We start from the raw sequence: 16,638 nt of genomic DNA, 5'->3' as shown, positions 1-16,638 counted from the left end.
CCCCCAAAGCTTCAGCCTGTCCCCGAGCCCCACGTGAACCCTGCACCCACCACCCCCGACTCTGAAGAGCCAGGCATAAGAGCGGCAGCCTCCCTTTAAGTCATCAGGGCCCCTGGGATCCTGCTCTGCTGAGAACTTAATCTCTCCTGAACCAATGATAAAAGCAACTGCCCTAGCCGTGGGAGCTGAACCCGGCACACACAGGGGACCATCTGTGGGGTGGCCCTGAGCCAAAAGTGTGGGTGCACAAAGCTAAGAAGAATCCCCCACTGTGACGCCTGGCAGAGGGAAAAGAACAGAACCCTAAGTGGGGGAGCCTCAGGGTAGGGGGCAGGATCCCACCCAAGAGGACAGCTGAGTCCTGGAGTTCCCTCCATTTAGGGAGAGACAGACTCTTTGCCAGGCCCTTCCTTTTAATGTCCCAACTCCCAGGCGTGGGGGTGCAAGCTGCAAGGACAGAGTCCAGGCCCCTCTGTAAAACTTTTATTTAGAAATTTTCCCAATATATCCTTATATATATACACACATCATCACCACAAGGGTTGTGTCGCTAAAGAGTCACGCCCACAGTGTTGGCCTCCGGGCTGTACAAAGGTCAAGGTACCTGGAACAGTTACTCCTCTTCTGCAGAAAAATGCAGAGACCAACGCAACTCACCACGTACAGTACAACATTGACGGAAAGTGCTGGGCCCGCCCACAGGAACAATGCGCTATGTACACGGGCAGGGGCGAGCCTTCGGTGGGGGGCCACGTACCATCGAAATCCCAAGTACGACCAGACCACCCCCAAAGGCCAAGATAGTTGTCGGCTGACTACAGATGCTGTGCCCTTTGTTCTGTTTTCGGAAAAGGAGAAAGATTGTACCATCTTGTCGTTTGCCACCACCAATAAAAGCATATGAATTTTCCCAAAAAGATGCGAATCCCTCCAGTCCTTACAACCATCTCTGTTCTCCTTGCTTTTTTTCCCCTTTACATCTTTTCCCTTTGCACAGGTATTATTCTTGGAACGCTGCCATTTCTTCATAGGTGATAAGGCAGAGGAAGGAAGAGGGTACGGTGGGCGGGGTGAGGGGGGGTGCAAATGAAAATTAAAATTTTGGATCTTCTGTCGGCCTTACAAAGACATGAAGCTTTGCCCATCCCTACCCAGGCCCGCTGGGGGAAGCTGTATTACGTCTTACATATTCTGCCCATATCTTCTTCCATTCTCACTCCTGTGCCTCCCCTTGGAAGGAGACACAAATGAAGTCAATCTGGAGAAATGAGGACAATCAGGATAACTCCGGCAAAAGTGGTTTGGAACCTAAATTACCCAAATGCTGTGCAGTCAGGCAGACTGGCCCACTGCCGAGGCCCTGGACTCAGGATGGGAAACCCCACTGCAGGAATGATACTAAGGGCAAAAGTGTTCTTTCTGGTCTCAAAATGCATCTACTTTCATGATTCCACTTCGGCTACGCCACAGCCCTAGCAGACAGGCCAAGCCAGGGTATTTGTGAGAAACTGACATTGAGAGAGGTAACTTATCCCCGTCATTCTACAAGTCTGAGGGCTAAAGGATTACCATGTTGCTCCCCTACTCACAAACTGGAACCCACAACTTGGGAAGGAGGGGAGGGAGCCAGGTTCATGCCCTGTGTGCACAGGGCCGTGCTCAAGGCCCTTCACTGGGCAGGACTGTTTTCCCTCTAACCCCAAAGGCAGAGCCTGGTGGGAGGAGGCTGCGGTGACTTGAGGGTACAATGACATGTATATAGGGCTCATGTGGAGTTTGTTCCAGGGGCTTGGAACGCATGTCACAGGCAGGCCTGGCCTGAAGAAAACCATGTCCCACCATGTGGACTGACACAAGAGATCAACAAGGGGCAGTGGTCCACTCTACAAAAAAATTCTTCACTTTACAAAAGGACTTGCGGTAGTATTTCTTTAAAAGATGAAGGACAAGGGTTTGATTTACAAAAATTTCATGTACAACGATTGGAGGGGAGCGCTCTTGTTGCAGTAAGCCAGCCTTCCATACACACCCTAGGTGACTGAAGGCTGTGTAGTGGAGGGGTGTTGAAGATTCTGCTAAGTGAATGTGCATTTGTCCGGGTCTCAGCCAGTGCCTGGTCTCTGATTGGTTTTCCCCTGCCCTCGAAGTGCGGCTGGAGCCTGGGTCATAACAAGACCTAAAGATCCCACCAATAACTGAAGCCAAGCAAAAATCCCAAAGGCCAGAAATTCATAGGACAGGGTTTGTGGTCAGCTGGGTTCCGACCAGACCGTCAGCAAACAGACACCTTGGAGAAGGAAGGTCCCTCTGAGCATCGGGGAGGACACACAGATGGGGCTGCACATCCACGCTCAGCAGAGGCGCACGGCCATCGGCTCACCTCGTGAACAGTGACGGGGAGCGGAGAATACAGGCAGGTGGCTCTGGACACCGTCAGGATTTGAACCCACAGCCCCAAAGAGCGCTGGCTCAATTTCACTCTCATCATTTTCCTTCTCTCTGCCTTCACATGAGGCCTGACCGGGCAGGCTCCCAGCCACAGACTCAGTCCCCACAAGGATTAGGAAGGCAAGTCTCAGTGGGGAGAAAGCAGACCTTTGCTCCCCGGGGCAAGCAGTAAGGGCTACTGGGTTTTCTGGCCCTCTGGCCCAGCTAGTCGAGAGCAGGTTGCCCACTGGCCATCTTCTTCAACCAGGCCCTGTAGAAGGCACCTTGAGGCCTGGGACTCTCTGCAGCAGCTAGCAAGCTGGGCGGACTGACATGGGCCAGGGTGAAGATGGGGCTCACCCGGAAATGGGCGGCTACTGGCTACCTACGTATTTGGACAGAGTGGCCACACAAGCCACACCAGCCAGCTTGGGAGGGGCTAAAGGCAAGGCAGAGGCTGCTGGATACCCACGGGGAGAGCTGACAACCCCAGGTCTCAGCAAAGACGGGGACCCCAAGCTCCAGGCCAAAAGCAGTGCCAGTAGAGCTTCTTACTGGAGAAGTCTTAGGGATTGGGTGGAGGGGGGGAAGACCGTGCCGTCTTCATAAAAAGTACCTACCACTTTGCTCCATTTTTCTGTTCTCCCACTGAGGCAGGAAACAGGAAAGCCGCCCCCGGGGGCAGTTAGGGCTCCGCAAAGTTCAGACATCAAGGAAATCTCATCAAGTCCATCGCCCTGCTTCAGAGCTGCCCGATCCTCACCCCACCTGCCCTGAAGCCCACAGTCCCGGTGGCCTGAGGATGCCCTCCTGGCTGGTCCTGAGCGGCCCCAGCCCCATCACCGAGGACCCGCTCCATCAGCGGCTGGCAGCATGGCGGGATGGAGGCTGCGGGCCGTGTGCTTGGGGGCCGGCTCTTCTGTGTAGCTGTCCGGGCTGGCGGCCCCATCCAGCGAGCTGCCACAGCTGGAGTTGGGGGACAGCACGTCCTGCAGGAGGTCGTCGGGAGGCGCACTTCCCCCTCCCCCACCGCCTCCTCCACCAGCCCCCACCACAGGGTCCTTGCCAGGCTTGGCCCGCTGGGTACCCTCCTCCTCCTGGTCATTGAGCAGCTTGGCCAGGAAGTTGATGTACTTCATGGCCAAGCGGAGGATCTCATTCTTGCTGAGCTTCTTGTCTGGGGGATGCGTGGGGATCAGCTTGCGGAGCTCAGCGAAGGCCCCATTCACATTCTGCTGCCGCCATCGTTCTCGGCTGTTGGTGAAGATGCGGCGCACTACTTTGGTGTGGGGACCTGGAGGTAGGAGGACGAGAGTTAAAAAAAAATGAGATGGAGGTCCCCCAAGGCGTCGTCTCCCGTGGGGAAGAAGAGAAACCGTCCACTGGAAAACTTGGGAAACCTAGAACACCTTCTTGCCTCTTACTTAGAAAACGCCTACTCAGCCTTCAAACCCCCATTCATCTGTTGCCTCCACTCGGGGGATTTCCCTCAACCCCTCCGCACAGCCCTTACCAACCACCATGGCCCTCCAAACCCATCTCCACCCCTCCCTTTCTTTTAAGATTGATTGATTGATTTAAGAAAGAGACACAGAGCATCCAACCGGGCGGGGGGTGGGAGGCAGAGGGAGAAGGAGGGAGTTTTAAGCAGACTCTGTGCTGAGCATGGAGCCTGGTGCAGGGCTCAATCTCATGACCCTGAGACCACAGCCTGAGCTGAAACCAAGAGTCGGAGGCTTAACCGACGGGGCCACCCAGCCGCACCTCCATCACTTTTGATCGTTACTGGATGTGTCTATGCTTGTGTCCCCCCTGGGGCTGTGAGACATTTGGGGACAGGGACCAGAGGTCATTCATTCATTGTGCCAAGAGGCCATACGGCACTAGTGAGAAAGACAAACTCTGGAGAATTGAATTCCTGACTAGTACTCACTAGATAGTGACTCGGGGCAGGTTACTTAAACTCTCTGTGCTTCAGCTTCCTCATCCGTAAAATGGAGATAATACTAGTAACTGAAATCAAAGATTGTCACATGGATCGAACAACTAACGCAGGTAAGGTCCTTAAGACAATACCTGCCTCAGATTAAGCATTCAATAAATGTCAGCTATTACCACCCATCCATCGGTTATGTACTAAGAAGCAGGCACCGTGCCAGGCACTAAGGGAAAAAGACGGGGTCCCTGCCCTCATGGAGCGTACACTTTAATGGCGATGATAGATGATGAACAAGTAGCAAACAAATAAACGAACATCTGTAATAACAGATGGAAAGGAGCTGCTACGTTTAGCTGAGGTGGTTGGGGATGGCATACTAGAGAAGGTGACATCTATAAGGTAAGAGCTTAAGGCTGAATAAGAGCCAGCCAGGCCCAGGAAGGGAAGATAGAACACTACGTGCAAAGGCCCTGAGCTAGAAAATGGCCGAAGCCAACCTGGCTAACTAGTATGGGTGTGATCAGGGTAGGCTGGCTCCAGACCCCATAGGTCTCCGCAGGCAGTGTGGGGACCTTATTCTAAGGGTGACAGAAAACACAGAATAGGCTGACCATGCTGGCAGGTGGGGGGAATGGAGGGGAAACCCTGTGGGCTCCCTCCCCAGAAGAGAAGTGGGGAGATGGGCCATGCATGGCCTGAGGCTCTAAGCAGGTGTCGGAGGGCTGCCTCAGTCTCCCCATGTCTACTGATTACAGACGAGACCAATATTCAGACTATATTCATGTACTAAGACTCGTGGAGCAGTGGCAGACATCAGCGGGCACATATTGAGCACCTATGGCGTTCAAAGCACCACACTAAATGTCCCAGCCTGACCTGGGATTCCCAAAGCCAGAGAAAACAGAAGAGGGCCCTGCTAGTGCTCCTGAGCACCTGGGCTGAGGTGGTCGCTTCTGTCCCCAACACTGAGGCACAGAGCTGGGGTCCCGGCAGTCACCAGTCTCTGTGCACCGAAGGAACTCCCAGGCTGGGGATATCTGTTCACCTTCTTCGATAACCCCTAGCATCAGACCTCAGAAAGGGGAAACTAGGGTAGGGGAGAAGAGGGGAGGAGGGGCTGAGGCCTCCCCTTGGACCTTAGCTTGCTTCACAGCTAAGGAGAGACCGGGACGGCTCATCCGTGCCAGCGCTCCTTGCTTGATCCTCTTTCTCTCTCTTACTTGCACGGACACACCTACACACTGATACACACATGCACGGATGCACACACACATACACACACACCATCTCTCAGGGAGGACCACGCACCCCCTGCCCACCGCGCCTCTAAAAGCTGTCTTTCCAAACCCCAACGGGCAGCTGACTCTTTGCCAAAGGCCAGCCCCAGGCTGGGATAAACAGCACACCTGCTGGCGGTCCTCCCCTGGGCTGCCGCAGAGGAAACAGCCCGCTGTTCTCTGGCCTCCAGGCCAGGGGGGCGTCCCTCAGCTATGACACGAGGAGGACCGTCCCTGCTCCATGGCTAATGCTGGCTGACCTTGAGGGAGCAACTAGCTCTCACAGCTGCGGTGAGACAGAACTCCAGAAGGAGCACCTATCCCCAGCCAGGCCCTAAAAACACTCTACCCCACTGTACTCTCTCAGCAAGCTGTGAGGAAGCTATTATTCTCCCCACTTTCCAAACGAGGAAACCGAGAACCAGAAAAGGTCAGCCTTCTGGATTCCAAGGAATCCACACCAAGTCCCGACTTTAGCCCCTGCATCAGTTCCGCCTTGATGGACTCTTTTTGGTGAAGTCTCTGATTCCAAAGTCTCACGGACATACTCTGCACCCCGCACACACATACCCTCCTCTTCACCTCCGTTTCTGTCTATTCCTCTCTGGCACCTTCCCGGAGAACTCCCCACCTCTCCGCGCCTTCCTCTTCCTGGAGTCTGTCCATCCCTCTGCATCCTCTGCCTCTCTGTGGCCAGGCACTGAGCAGGTGCTCAGTAAATTCTGGTGACATTTATGAGTAATGGCTTCCCTATACTTCTGCACTCCCCCCAAACCCTCCCCCCCTTATCCCCTTCTCCTCCTTCCTCTTCTCTGATTCTCGTTGCTTCTGCCCTCTGTAGAAAATGCCTCTTCCCTAGGGAACTTCAAGGCTGGTCTTGCCTACTTCCCATTTGGTGTACCCCCCTCCCCTCTCTAACCCAGCAGCACTGACACCCCATCACCCTTCCCTCCTGGACCTACACCTCATGTCCTGGGCTGGTGAGGTCTTACGAGGTCTGTTCTTATCTAGACTCTAGGCCCCCTCCCCTCCAGAACACCACAGAGGACTCCTCTCCAGAAGCTCCAGCTCATTACATATCCCTCCTCCTGGCTCCCTGAATCAATCCCAGTCCGGCTTCAAGGCCTCAGGTGTCCTTCTTTACAGGAGTCCCAGGCCCCAGCCAGGCTGACACACACTGGCAGCTCCAGGGATTTGCTCCAAGTCCTGGGCTCTGAAGGGCCTGCTCTCCTGCCCCCTGGTGTTGGGTCCCCTCTACTACATGGCAAGAGGGACAGGGTACTCCAAATTTCCCATTCGTCCAACCCCTTTTCCCAAGTTCAGGCCAAAGACTACTCAGGTAGTTCACAAGAGTAGTGCTGAGGACCTTCGGGGGGATGCGGGCGGGGCAGGGTAGAATCTATGATGTCAGGAAGGGAACTCCAGGTCTCAGCCCTGGGTATGGAACAGGGGACGAGGGGGCCCCACAATACAGGGACCTGGGACAAGGGCCTTAACGGTGCAATTCCAGGCAGGGAGCAAACTCCAGACTCCAAAAAGGACCTGGGAGGAGGTGCAAGAAATCCCTGAGGGTCAGTGCTTAGAGGGAGGGAGCACCGTGTGTTCTGTCCTCCCCCCGGGGGATTCTTGCCAAGTGTAGGAATGGAGCAACAGTGGGGACTACAGCTGACCCTAGACGTTTGGCCTAAATGCCACAATGTGTCCTCACTGCCATGTGCCCTCTTCCCAGGACCAAGAGGAAGGCCCCCCAGCCCCACCCACGACTTCCCCTCGACCTAAGTCAGTTGCAGGGCAAGGACTCTGGCAGACTCGAGTTCCAAGGGAGCCAACCCATCTATGTGAGACACCTATGGAGTAGTCCCTGATGATCCCACCTTGGGGGCTCTAACCAGCATGAGGGGTGAGTACAAAAAAAGAGGCAGGTACACTCACCATCAGTAATCTCCATCTCATAAGGGGAGGGTCTCCTCTTCACTCGGTTGTTGGTGGCGAACATAGGGAAGGCATCTGGCTCCCCAAAGAACCCACTGTGGGAGGGAGCAGGCAGATCACAAGATCACACGTAGGTGGAGGGGAGGAAGGCTCCTTAGCGATCCTCCCCACATGTTCTTGAGCCCCCCCCCCCCGGGGAAAACAAGGGCAACCCTGCTCCCTTCATACCTGAGTTTGGGACAGAAGGAGCGTCACACACAGACACCCAAACACACTCACAGAATGCTCCCACTCTCCTTGGTGAGACAAGCAAGGGGAGAAGGGGCCACACACCCACACACCCCTCCCCACACACAATCAGAAGTGAACACATGGAGCAAACGCAAAAATGAATACACACACCCCACAGGCAGACATACTCCCCTTCCCCGGAGGCGAGCACACAATCCACACACACCTCCCCTCCCAATCAGATACTCACACAAGCAGGGGTGGCTTTCACACCTGATGGTGTGCAACTCTAGCACCTCACATGGTCGCTTTCCCCACAAATCACCCCACCTTCACGCAGGCCCCAGGGGGCCTGTGGACAGACAAGGGAAAGGAAACCTCCCTCGAGGGACCACTGCTTACATGCCCGCCCATTCTGGGCTCTCAATCGCTTCTTCCTCAAGGTCTCCCAAAGACTCACTAACTGCCCCACACTGTCAACCCCTGCCTCATCTTCCTGTCTCCACCCCAAACCTACCTCTATCTCCCCACTGTCTCTGTGGCCCCAGCAGGGGAATGGACACCTTAACACGGAGGGGAGTACAGGCCCCAGCCTGAGACCACAGCTAGGGGCAGAGGGGTTCAGGAGGGGCGGGAGGGATCCACTCCCCACACCCGCCCTGGAGCGGTTCCTGGGGAGGGAGCCCTCTTGCAACCACCCTCGGATCTTATCGCTTACCTGTCCACTGAGGGCTGCAGCTTCCAGAAGAATTTCACAGCGAGGGCATTCAGACACATTCTTGCCTGGTACTCACACTCAAGCAACTCCCTTAGGTCCACACCACACCCCCAAATCCTAACACACACACACACACACACACACACACACACACACACACACACACACACACCCTGCAGTCCACACCACACCCCAACCCTCACACACACACACACACACACCCTGCAGTCCACACCACACCCCCAACCCTAACACACACACACACACACACACACACACACACCCCACCCCCCCAACCCCCCAACATACAGCGCGGCCAGCGCGCTCCCGCTCACCGGCAGCCACAGCCCGCACTGCCGAAGGCGTGGACCCCCTCCCGGGCCTACGCACACCCACGCACGCCGCACACGCACGGAGCCCCCCGCAGCCAGCCCCGCGCACACGCACACGCACACGCCCACAGAGGACCCCCTGGTCGCTGGCGCACGGGCGCGGGCGTGCAGGCTTTTCCGCCCTCGGGTTTACAACACCCCCTTCTCTTCCTGCGCTCCAGCCGCTCCGCGCCGTCGGGAGGAAGGCGGTCGCTCCGAGGGGCAGAGGGGCGCCCGGGCCGAGTGCCCCCCCCCACCGTGGCCGCCCGCCCGCCCCTCCCGCCGCGGCCCTGACCTGCCGAGCGAGGCCAGCGGCTGGCCGAGGCTGTAGAGCAGCGCGCGGCCGGGGGCGGCGGGGGCCGCCAGCGCGGGCGGGCTCAGCTGCACCATGCGGCCGTCGCCGGGCAGCTCCGCGGGGGCCGAGGCGGGCGCGGGCCCCGGAGGTCTGCACAGCTCGGTGGTGGGCACCCGATGGCGCGCTTCGGCCGCCGCCGCGTCGCGGCCCTTTAAGTCCCGCGCGGCGCCGCCCCCACCGGCGGGGCCGCCCCCCGGGCCGCAGCGCGCGCCCAGCTCGATGACCGGGGGCTCCGCTGGGGCCGCGCGGCTCGTCTCCTTGGCGACGCCGTTCAGCAGGACCAGGTGCGGGGGGGCCATGCGGGCCTCGGCCGCGTCCCGTCCCTCTAGCGGGGGGTCACTGCGGGCCGCCTCGCTCGGCGGCCGCTCCGTCATCCTGCGGGCAGACAGACAGACAAGCGGATGCCCGCTCTGACAACCGCCCCCAGCCCACCGAGGGGTGGGTGAAGGGCAGAGAGAAATTCGCGCACCGAGACGTGGGAAGAGGCGGACTGACTTAGCGCCACGTGGACACACGCCTTCCCCCGGGGCCTGAAGGCCCAGCGGCGGGGCTGGGGCAGGAGGGAAAGAGGGCCTAAGGTTTGGGAGAAGAGAGAAGGTGTCTGGGAGACACAGAGACTGAGGAGATGTTAAAAAGACGACAGACATTGGAAGAAAAGGAATACTGCCGCGAAAGAAAACAGAAGGGAAAAAAGGAGGAAGGAAATGTAGAAAGAGGCTAGAAAGAAATATCATCTTGTCCCCCTGCTCAGGCCACAAGGGAAGAGGAGGGAACAAATCCCCTGACCGTGTTCTTCCCGCCCCCCTTTTGGTTTTGGCGGGGAAACTGGCGCCGAGGTGGGGTGCTTTTCGAACCTCCCTTGCCTCTGAACAAGTAGAGAGCTCAGGGAATGGAGGCTACAGGGCCTCGGGACCCCTGCGCACACAGCTGGCAGAGACTCCTGCTCTCCTTTTCAACATATATTCACCCCCCTGCAGGGAGTGTCCGTCTGTACTAAGCAAATGCATTGTGTATTCTGTGCCGCTGAAAACTCCAGTGGCCCTTTACTCCCACTGAGACCAGAGATGAGACATCCAGGAAGGGAAGCAAATGATCCTAGCCCAGAGTCCCCCCCCCCCCCCCCCCCCGACTCCACCTCCTTCTGCTCAGCTGGACTCAGAAGTGAGGTGGCTCGAAGGGAGGCTTGGCTGAGAGGGTAGGGAGCCCAGCCATTCAGAGTGCCCCTGAGGCAACTGGGATCTAGACTCCCACCCTTGAGTGGAAAGAGGTATCATGAAGGTCCTTGAACTCTTCCATCCCCCTCTCCTGCCTCTGTTGTCTTCTGGGAAATGGGAGCAATACCTCATTTATGCATTTACAAGCACTGTGCAAATGCTCAAGTAAACATTATTACTGGCAAGGAGACCAGGCCAGTGAGGGGACTGCCTTGCCCAAGGTCACAGGAACATATTTGCCACGGAGCCACAGAACAGGATCAGAACCGCAATCTCACTCTGTCTGCACCATCTTCCTGTATACAACCCTCCCATGTATATCCCTGGGGCTGAGGACACTCCTTCTTTTCTCCACAACCATACTCCCGGGTGACCAACGAGGCTCTATTCCCCACTAACACTTGCTGGTTGGGGGGGTGGCTTCCATCACCCTGCTTTGATGCCAGTGGAGGCAGGGCACCAAAAGAATGAAAACCAAAAAACCATGAGACTCTGGGTCTGGAGTTTGGGGGTGCTTGTGAGTTGTTTTAATAAAATACACACATATATATGTGTGTATATTTATGTATATACATATATACATTACATATATATACATGTATACATTATATATATTTATATATATATATAAAATCAAGTTGACAGCCTTTATAAGATGTTCAAAATAAGGCTTCTCCTCTCAGAATTCGATGATTGGAATATTTTATAGCAGAAAATACAAAAAAATCCAATTCAGCCCCAAGCAGAGTCCATCTAGTCACTGACGGCAGCCATTCTGCCACCGCACCACTCTGGACCCCAGCTGGCCTGAGAAACGTCCTCCCACCCCAGAAGAGAGACCTGACCTTCTGAAACCTCCTCCAGGGCTCAGCAAAATTGCCACCAGGCACACAAGCTGAGGAGAATTGTCATTTGGATTGCACTTCTGCCCTGGGTCTGCCAACTCCAGGGGCTCACCAGGAAACAGAATTCCCCAAGACCCCGGTGTACAAGAGCCGCAAAGGCAGTGGGTCCGCAAGGCTTCATTGGAAGTGAGTTTACGATTATGGCGGAAACAATAGATCCGTATCCACAGAACGGGACTGCCAAGACACTGCGGCCACTAGAAATGCACCAGAGGTATACTAGTCCAGTCTTCCAGGCTCCCCTGCAGCAGTGAAATGCACCAGTAATATTCCATCCTGTGGCAAAATATACAAGCCCCAAGGTGCTGATTCCCTACCTTACTGTCCCCACACACCGTTGTGTGCCCAGTGACACGTGCTTCAGCCCCAGCTTCTAACCGAGTAACAAACAGTGCACACTGCAATCACCAGACTGAGTTCAAGCTCTCCTTATGACACATTTAAACCCTCTGATTAATTCCAAGGCTTCGTGTAGGCGCGGATCCCGGAGGGGCAAGAGGATCACATATTCCAGATGAGTTGACCCTGGCCCCAAATGCCCTCCCCAGCCGCCTATAAATATCTGTATCTCCGAGGCTCCCTGTGAGAAACCTATGATTGGTCCCCAGGGTCTGTGGCCGACCTCTCCCCGCCCATCCCCACCCGGACCTTAGGAAAACCCGGCGGGCTGTTCAGCAACCAGGATCACCCAGGCGAGGGGGTCCATGCTCCAGAAAAAGCCAACAGAGGACTCATAAGCACCTTTGGTTGTAGGGGACTAAACCCCATCACTTGGTTTCGGTTAAGATTACTGGAAGGAAAGCCTGAGTGATTTTTTGGTCTGTTCATTTGTTTTTATTTGGGGAAGATGAAAGAGTGGGGAGAAGCTTTTGAACAGACTCACACTAGACTATTTGACCATTACAACTCCTCTGTCTTTGTGCCGCCCAGAACCAGCTCGAAGCCCCCAACACCGGATCCTCATCTCCCGTTGCCACATGGCCACAACGTTTCCGTTTGTGTCTGAGCACGACAGGGATCCCAGGAGCTCCTGAGCGGGCAGGCACAGGGTCTCCCGCAGCTGCCAATTCCCGGCAGGGAAAATTTCTCCTATGAAAACAGTCTCCTGCTGGTACGCGGGGTAAGAGCTAGCTGGCTTCCTGTCCTTCATAATGCACCCACACCCGAACAACCCCCTGGGGGAGCCCCAGGCCTGCTCGAGAACCAAAAGCACCAGTGAACAGAACCACCTTCCCTGCCACTACGAGAGAGCGGAGGGGTGTTCCAACCCAGCCCCACCCTAGGCCTTAGGCCCCGGTCAGGGCCCACCCGAGTTGGGACTGTGCTAGGCGGGATGGCTGGGCCTTCTTCCTGCCGGCAGCCCAGGCACACGCAGCCTGCACCATCCGGATATAGCCGCCCCAAATGTAGGAGCCTGTGAAACACCCACAGAACCAGGACTGATGGGAGCGGCCTGGGCGACAAGGTGCAGCCAGGTGTTTTTACCCACGATGGAAATGGAGAGGGCTCCAGAAGCCACTGAGGCACAGATCCCAGATTCCCAGCTCTGGGTTCGAGCTCCCCTCACCCAGTCGTAGACTGGACTGTCCTCTGTCCTAAGCCTCCCCCACCCCAGGCCGGAAGCCAAGGTCTTCCTGGACATCGTTTTCACCGATACTCTTCCCCCAAAACTCACCTGGGGCATATTTAGAGAAACCGGCCCCTCTGAATAGGATCTCCACTCCGCCGGAGAGGGGCGGGAGCCAAGGTCCAAGTTGCAGACGGGGGTCTTTGCTTTCCCCCTCTCTCGCTGAGAGACCAGCAGTTAGGCCACGGTGTGGTCCTGGGCAGTCTGCCGCGCCCAAAGCGAGTTTCCAGGAAAGATGGGGGTGGAGAGAAAGAGGGAGGGCGAGAGGGAGGGAGAGAGAGAAATGGGGGTCAATGGCTGGGAATTACCTCCTGTCCTTGCCAACCAGCCCAGGGAATTGCAAACGGCTTTCGGCCCCCACCCCGCAGGTGTCTGAAGCCTCTCCCCAATCCCCCTTTAAAAAGAACTCTACACCTGACCAATCAGGGGTAACTATCATAACTATTACAACAACAACGAGCTCAAGCTCTGCACAGACCTCTGGAACAATTTCGGGCCCTCCGACCGGGATGTCTGGTTCAGGGTGGCCGAGTTTGTTTTCTAAGCACTGACATGTCTATGCGATTGGCTTGGGAACCCCAGTCAGGCCGGAGCAGCGGCCACAATGCCTAGCACAGCTGGGTGGAGAAATGTGTGTTGGAAAGGGGGGATCCGGTTTTCAGACCCTGATCTGTGGGGCAGAACCTCCAAGGCCCCCATTCTCTCCGTGCCCACCTTTAGCCGAAAGCGAAACCAGAACTCAATTCTAAAGGCTACTTTCCCACAGGAATGGAGTCAGAACAGCACAGATCCAAGAGGATGGGGGGGCAGATCTATCTAGGTCCCCTCTTTTCTTCCACTGATAAGAAAGAAAGAAAGAAAGCCCCCGCCTTCCTTTCAACCATCCCCACACGATAATTTTCAATTTTTCAGTGTTCAGACTAGCAGAGTAGGGGAGAATTCTAATAATTCCTTGCAGCAATAAACTGCAAAGGCAAAGGCAGGGAGGGTAAACTCGAATACTGCTTCCCAGTGTGTAGCGTAGGGAGATTTGGGTTGCTTTTTTTTCTTTTCCTAAGGGTTTTGTTTAATTTGTTTTGCCTAAATTGTCCAGTTTATGATTACACATCGAAATCCTGGATTAATTCCAAAGGACTCCTTTTTGCCCCAGCTTTGGTGGAAATATAGGAATAATTCTTCCCTGCGGTTTCAGTCCAATGCGGGAGATTTTCTTTCTCCTCTTCTAATCTAGATGGGGGAGGGGTGGGAAGAAGGGAAAATCCACTCATTCCCATGTCGTAGGTCCGGGTTAATTTTTGCTTTATGACAGGGTCTCTGTGCCCGTTCCTCTCTCCATTTTCTCTCCCTACCTCAAACCCAGCAACTTAAAAAAAAATAAAGCTGGTGGGGGGGAACCGCGCTGCTTTGTTATCGCTCCAAAGAAGCTAAAAAGGACAAGCCGCTTTGCTACTGGACGATTACTTTAATTAAATAGAATGATGATGATGGTGATGATGACGACGATGACTTTAGTAACCACAATAACTGGCAAAATAAAATCCATTTTTTCGCAGAGAGGGCAGCACTGACCCCATCCCTCCACAAAGACTGGCCCTGGTCACCGATGCGGATACCTGACCCACGCCGCAATGTCGCTCACCCGGGGAAGGGATAGAAAAGTGTTCTTTGGAGATTATCCCGAGGTTCCCCACCCCAGGCGCGAAACCTGGAGAATGCGCCCATTGTCTTTTCCAGGCCTCTCCCGCAGACCCCGCGGAGGTACCCGCGAAACTAACCAGAAAAGGATGAAGCCTGGGCGCGGCGAAACCCGAGCCGGCGGCTACCGGCTTGAAGGTGCGGGCCTTGGCGAGCGCTGCTCAGCTTCGAGCCTGGAAGAACCTCCCACTCACTAACAAACCCCTCAAACACCGAGGCACAGACTGGCCTCTGGACAGAGCAGCCGCCGATCGGGCTCCGTCTGCCCATCCAAGCCAACACTGGCTTCCGAATACATCATAATTTGGAATAAAATGTGAAATCCCTCTCCCCGCCCCCTTGCCGCCTCCTCAACTTGCGGCTCCATCTCCTGCTCGCTCTCCCCTCCACCCCCCAGCGATTTGCAAATGCACTTCTAAAGGACACAAGCACACAGGCACACAACCCAGTATGGACAGGACCACACACGGTCCAGCCCCATAGAAGGGAAGCAAAGTAAATACAACCCAACACTGCCCCACAAGCCGACATGGTCAGGCCCGCACACTGTCCAACACGATTCAACGAAATCAGTCCAACGCAATCGCTCATGGACACACATCTAACGTAGCCAGGATTACACACGCCCGACACAAACAACGAAACTACTCAAATACAATCGCAAAGGCCACACAACCCAACACACAGAGCCAGACCCACGTCGAGAAGGAAAAACGAACATAATCGTATACAACGATGAAAACGCACAAGGGCTCGAAGAATCCAAATCAACAACCAAAAGAGCGCGGACACCATCACACTCGGACACACAACCCTTCGCCTGGAAGACCACACTCGGAAGAAGTCAGCATTGCCGACGGCTCACACACGCACTCACAATCCCACCGCATGCACACAACCACCAAGAAGAAATGAAAACCAACCACCGCCTCGCGCATTTCTGTATATTGCGTAAGGAAAAAGGGGAAGGAAGGAAGAGAGTCTCCGAGGCGGGAGGGGCCGCGGCGGCGAGCGGAGGGCGTCCGTGGAAAATGCCCCCCATCGAAAGAAACCCAGGGAAAAGGAGCGAAGACCTCTCCTGCGAGCGGGGAAAAGGAGAGAGGAACTGATGGGGAATTCCGCGGGAGGCCGCAGGTTGCTTTCCCCTAGAAAAAGGCCAGAATGCTCACGTTTTGCCGCTACGGGGGGATGCGTGTGGCCATTTTGAGGCCTGGTCCTTAATGCGGAGGCCCGCCCCCGCCCCTGTCCCCGTCCCCCGCCCGCGCGCCCAGGCTCCTCCAGCGACGCGCGCTAATCCCGCTCACGTTCTGGGCCTCGTTAGCATGGGCCGAGGCGCGCCGGGGCCGTGTGCGCCGCCGAGATAAGGCACTGCCGCGGGTCCGCTCGCCCCCGATAAGCGCCTCGGCCATTATGGGCCAAATGATTCATTTTAATTTGGCAATTTCACCGGAGGGAGTGGGGACTGGTTGTGCGGCGCTGGGACCGGCTCCGGAATGCGCCACGGAGAGAGTTGGGCGCGCAGTCTAGGACTACGCGAGTCCAGCCCCATTTCTGATCCCGAAGCCTCCTGGGAACCCGGGCACCCCGCAACCCCTCGGCCTTCCAGACACCTTTCTTCAGCGACTCTCATCCCAGAACTCCGTCCCTGCCTCTGACACCCAAAACATCACTCCCCAACCCTTCCCCGGCATTCATTCTGTCTCCAGTGTCCTAGACACCCGCATTTCAGTGGGCAGTTCCTCATCCCAGAAAGCCCCCCAGCTCCCCCTCTGCACCACCCCACCTTCAGCCCTGGCTCTTTTCTGCTCTAAAACGGATCATGCTTGCCTCCAGTGTCATAGACTGAGCTCGTATCCAGGGCTCTGTGGAGGGACACCTGGTGTCAACGGAGCGATTTAAATGTCCCTTCTGCTGAGTTCCAGGCTGAGCCCGGAGCCTGGGAACGTC

General features: G+C 55.9%; 1 protein-coding gene across 5 annotated transcripts; it reads right to left on the bottom strand.

The window, feature by feature from the left end:
- Window positions 1-468: 468 nt before the first annotated feature.
- TAL1 (TAL bHLH transcription factor 1, erythroid differentiation factor) lies at window positions 469-15,946 on the bottom strand. Of its 5 annotated transcripts, none has more exons than XM_028106910.1 (5): window positions 15,861-15,946; window positions 13,045-13,200; window positions 9,191-9,625; window positions 7,576-7,670; window positions 469-3,721 (listed from the first exon to the last, which is right to left on the bottom strand). In XM_028106910.1, the coding sequence occupies exons 3-5, from the start codon at window positions 9,622-9,624 to the stop codon at window positions 3,267-3,269; spliced, it is 984 nt and encodes a 327-aa protein (XP_027962711.1). In that variant the 5' UTR covers window position 9,625; window positions 13,045-13,200; window positions 15,861-15,946; the 3' UTR covers window positions 469-3,266. The 5 variants fall into 5 exon arrangements, with proteins under 5 accessions (XP_027962711.1, XP_027962709.1, XP_027962712.1 ...); XM_028106908.1 differs by lacking the exon at window positions 15,861-15,946 and adding an exon at window positions 14,772-14,989; XM_028106911.2 differs by lacking the exon at window positions 15,861-15,946 and adding an exon at window positions 13,475-13,593.
- Between the last annotated feature and the right edge of the window lie 692 nt (window positions 15,947-16,638).

The sequence above is a fragment of the Eumetopias jubatus genome, unplaced genomic scaffold (assembly GCF_037043125.1).
Source record: "Eumetopias jubatus isolate StellerSeaLion01/CBP00866 unplaced genomic scaffold, mEumJub1_p1.0 scaffold_4, whole genome shotgun sequence".
NCBI lineage: Eukaryota > Metazoa > Chordata > Mammalia > Carnivora > Otariidae > Eumetopias > Eumetopias jubatus.
The sequence above is the reverse complement of the archived record's forward strand: the minus strand, read 5'-3'. Positions and strand labels throughout refer to the sequence as shown.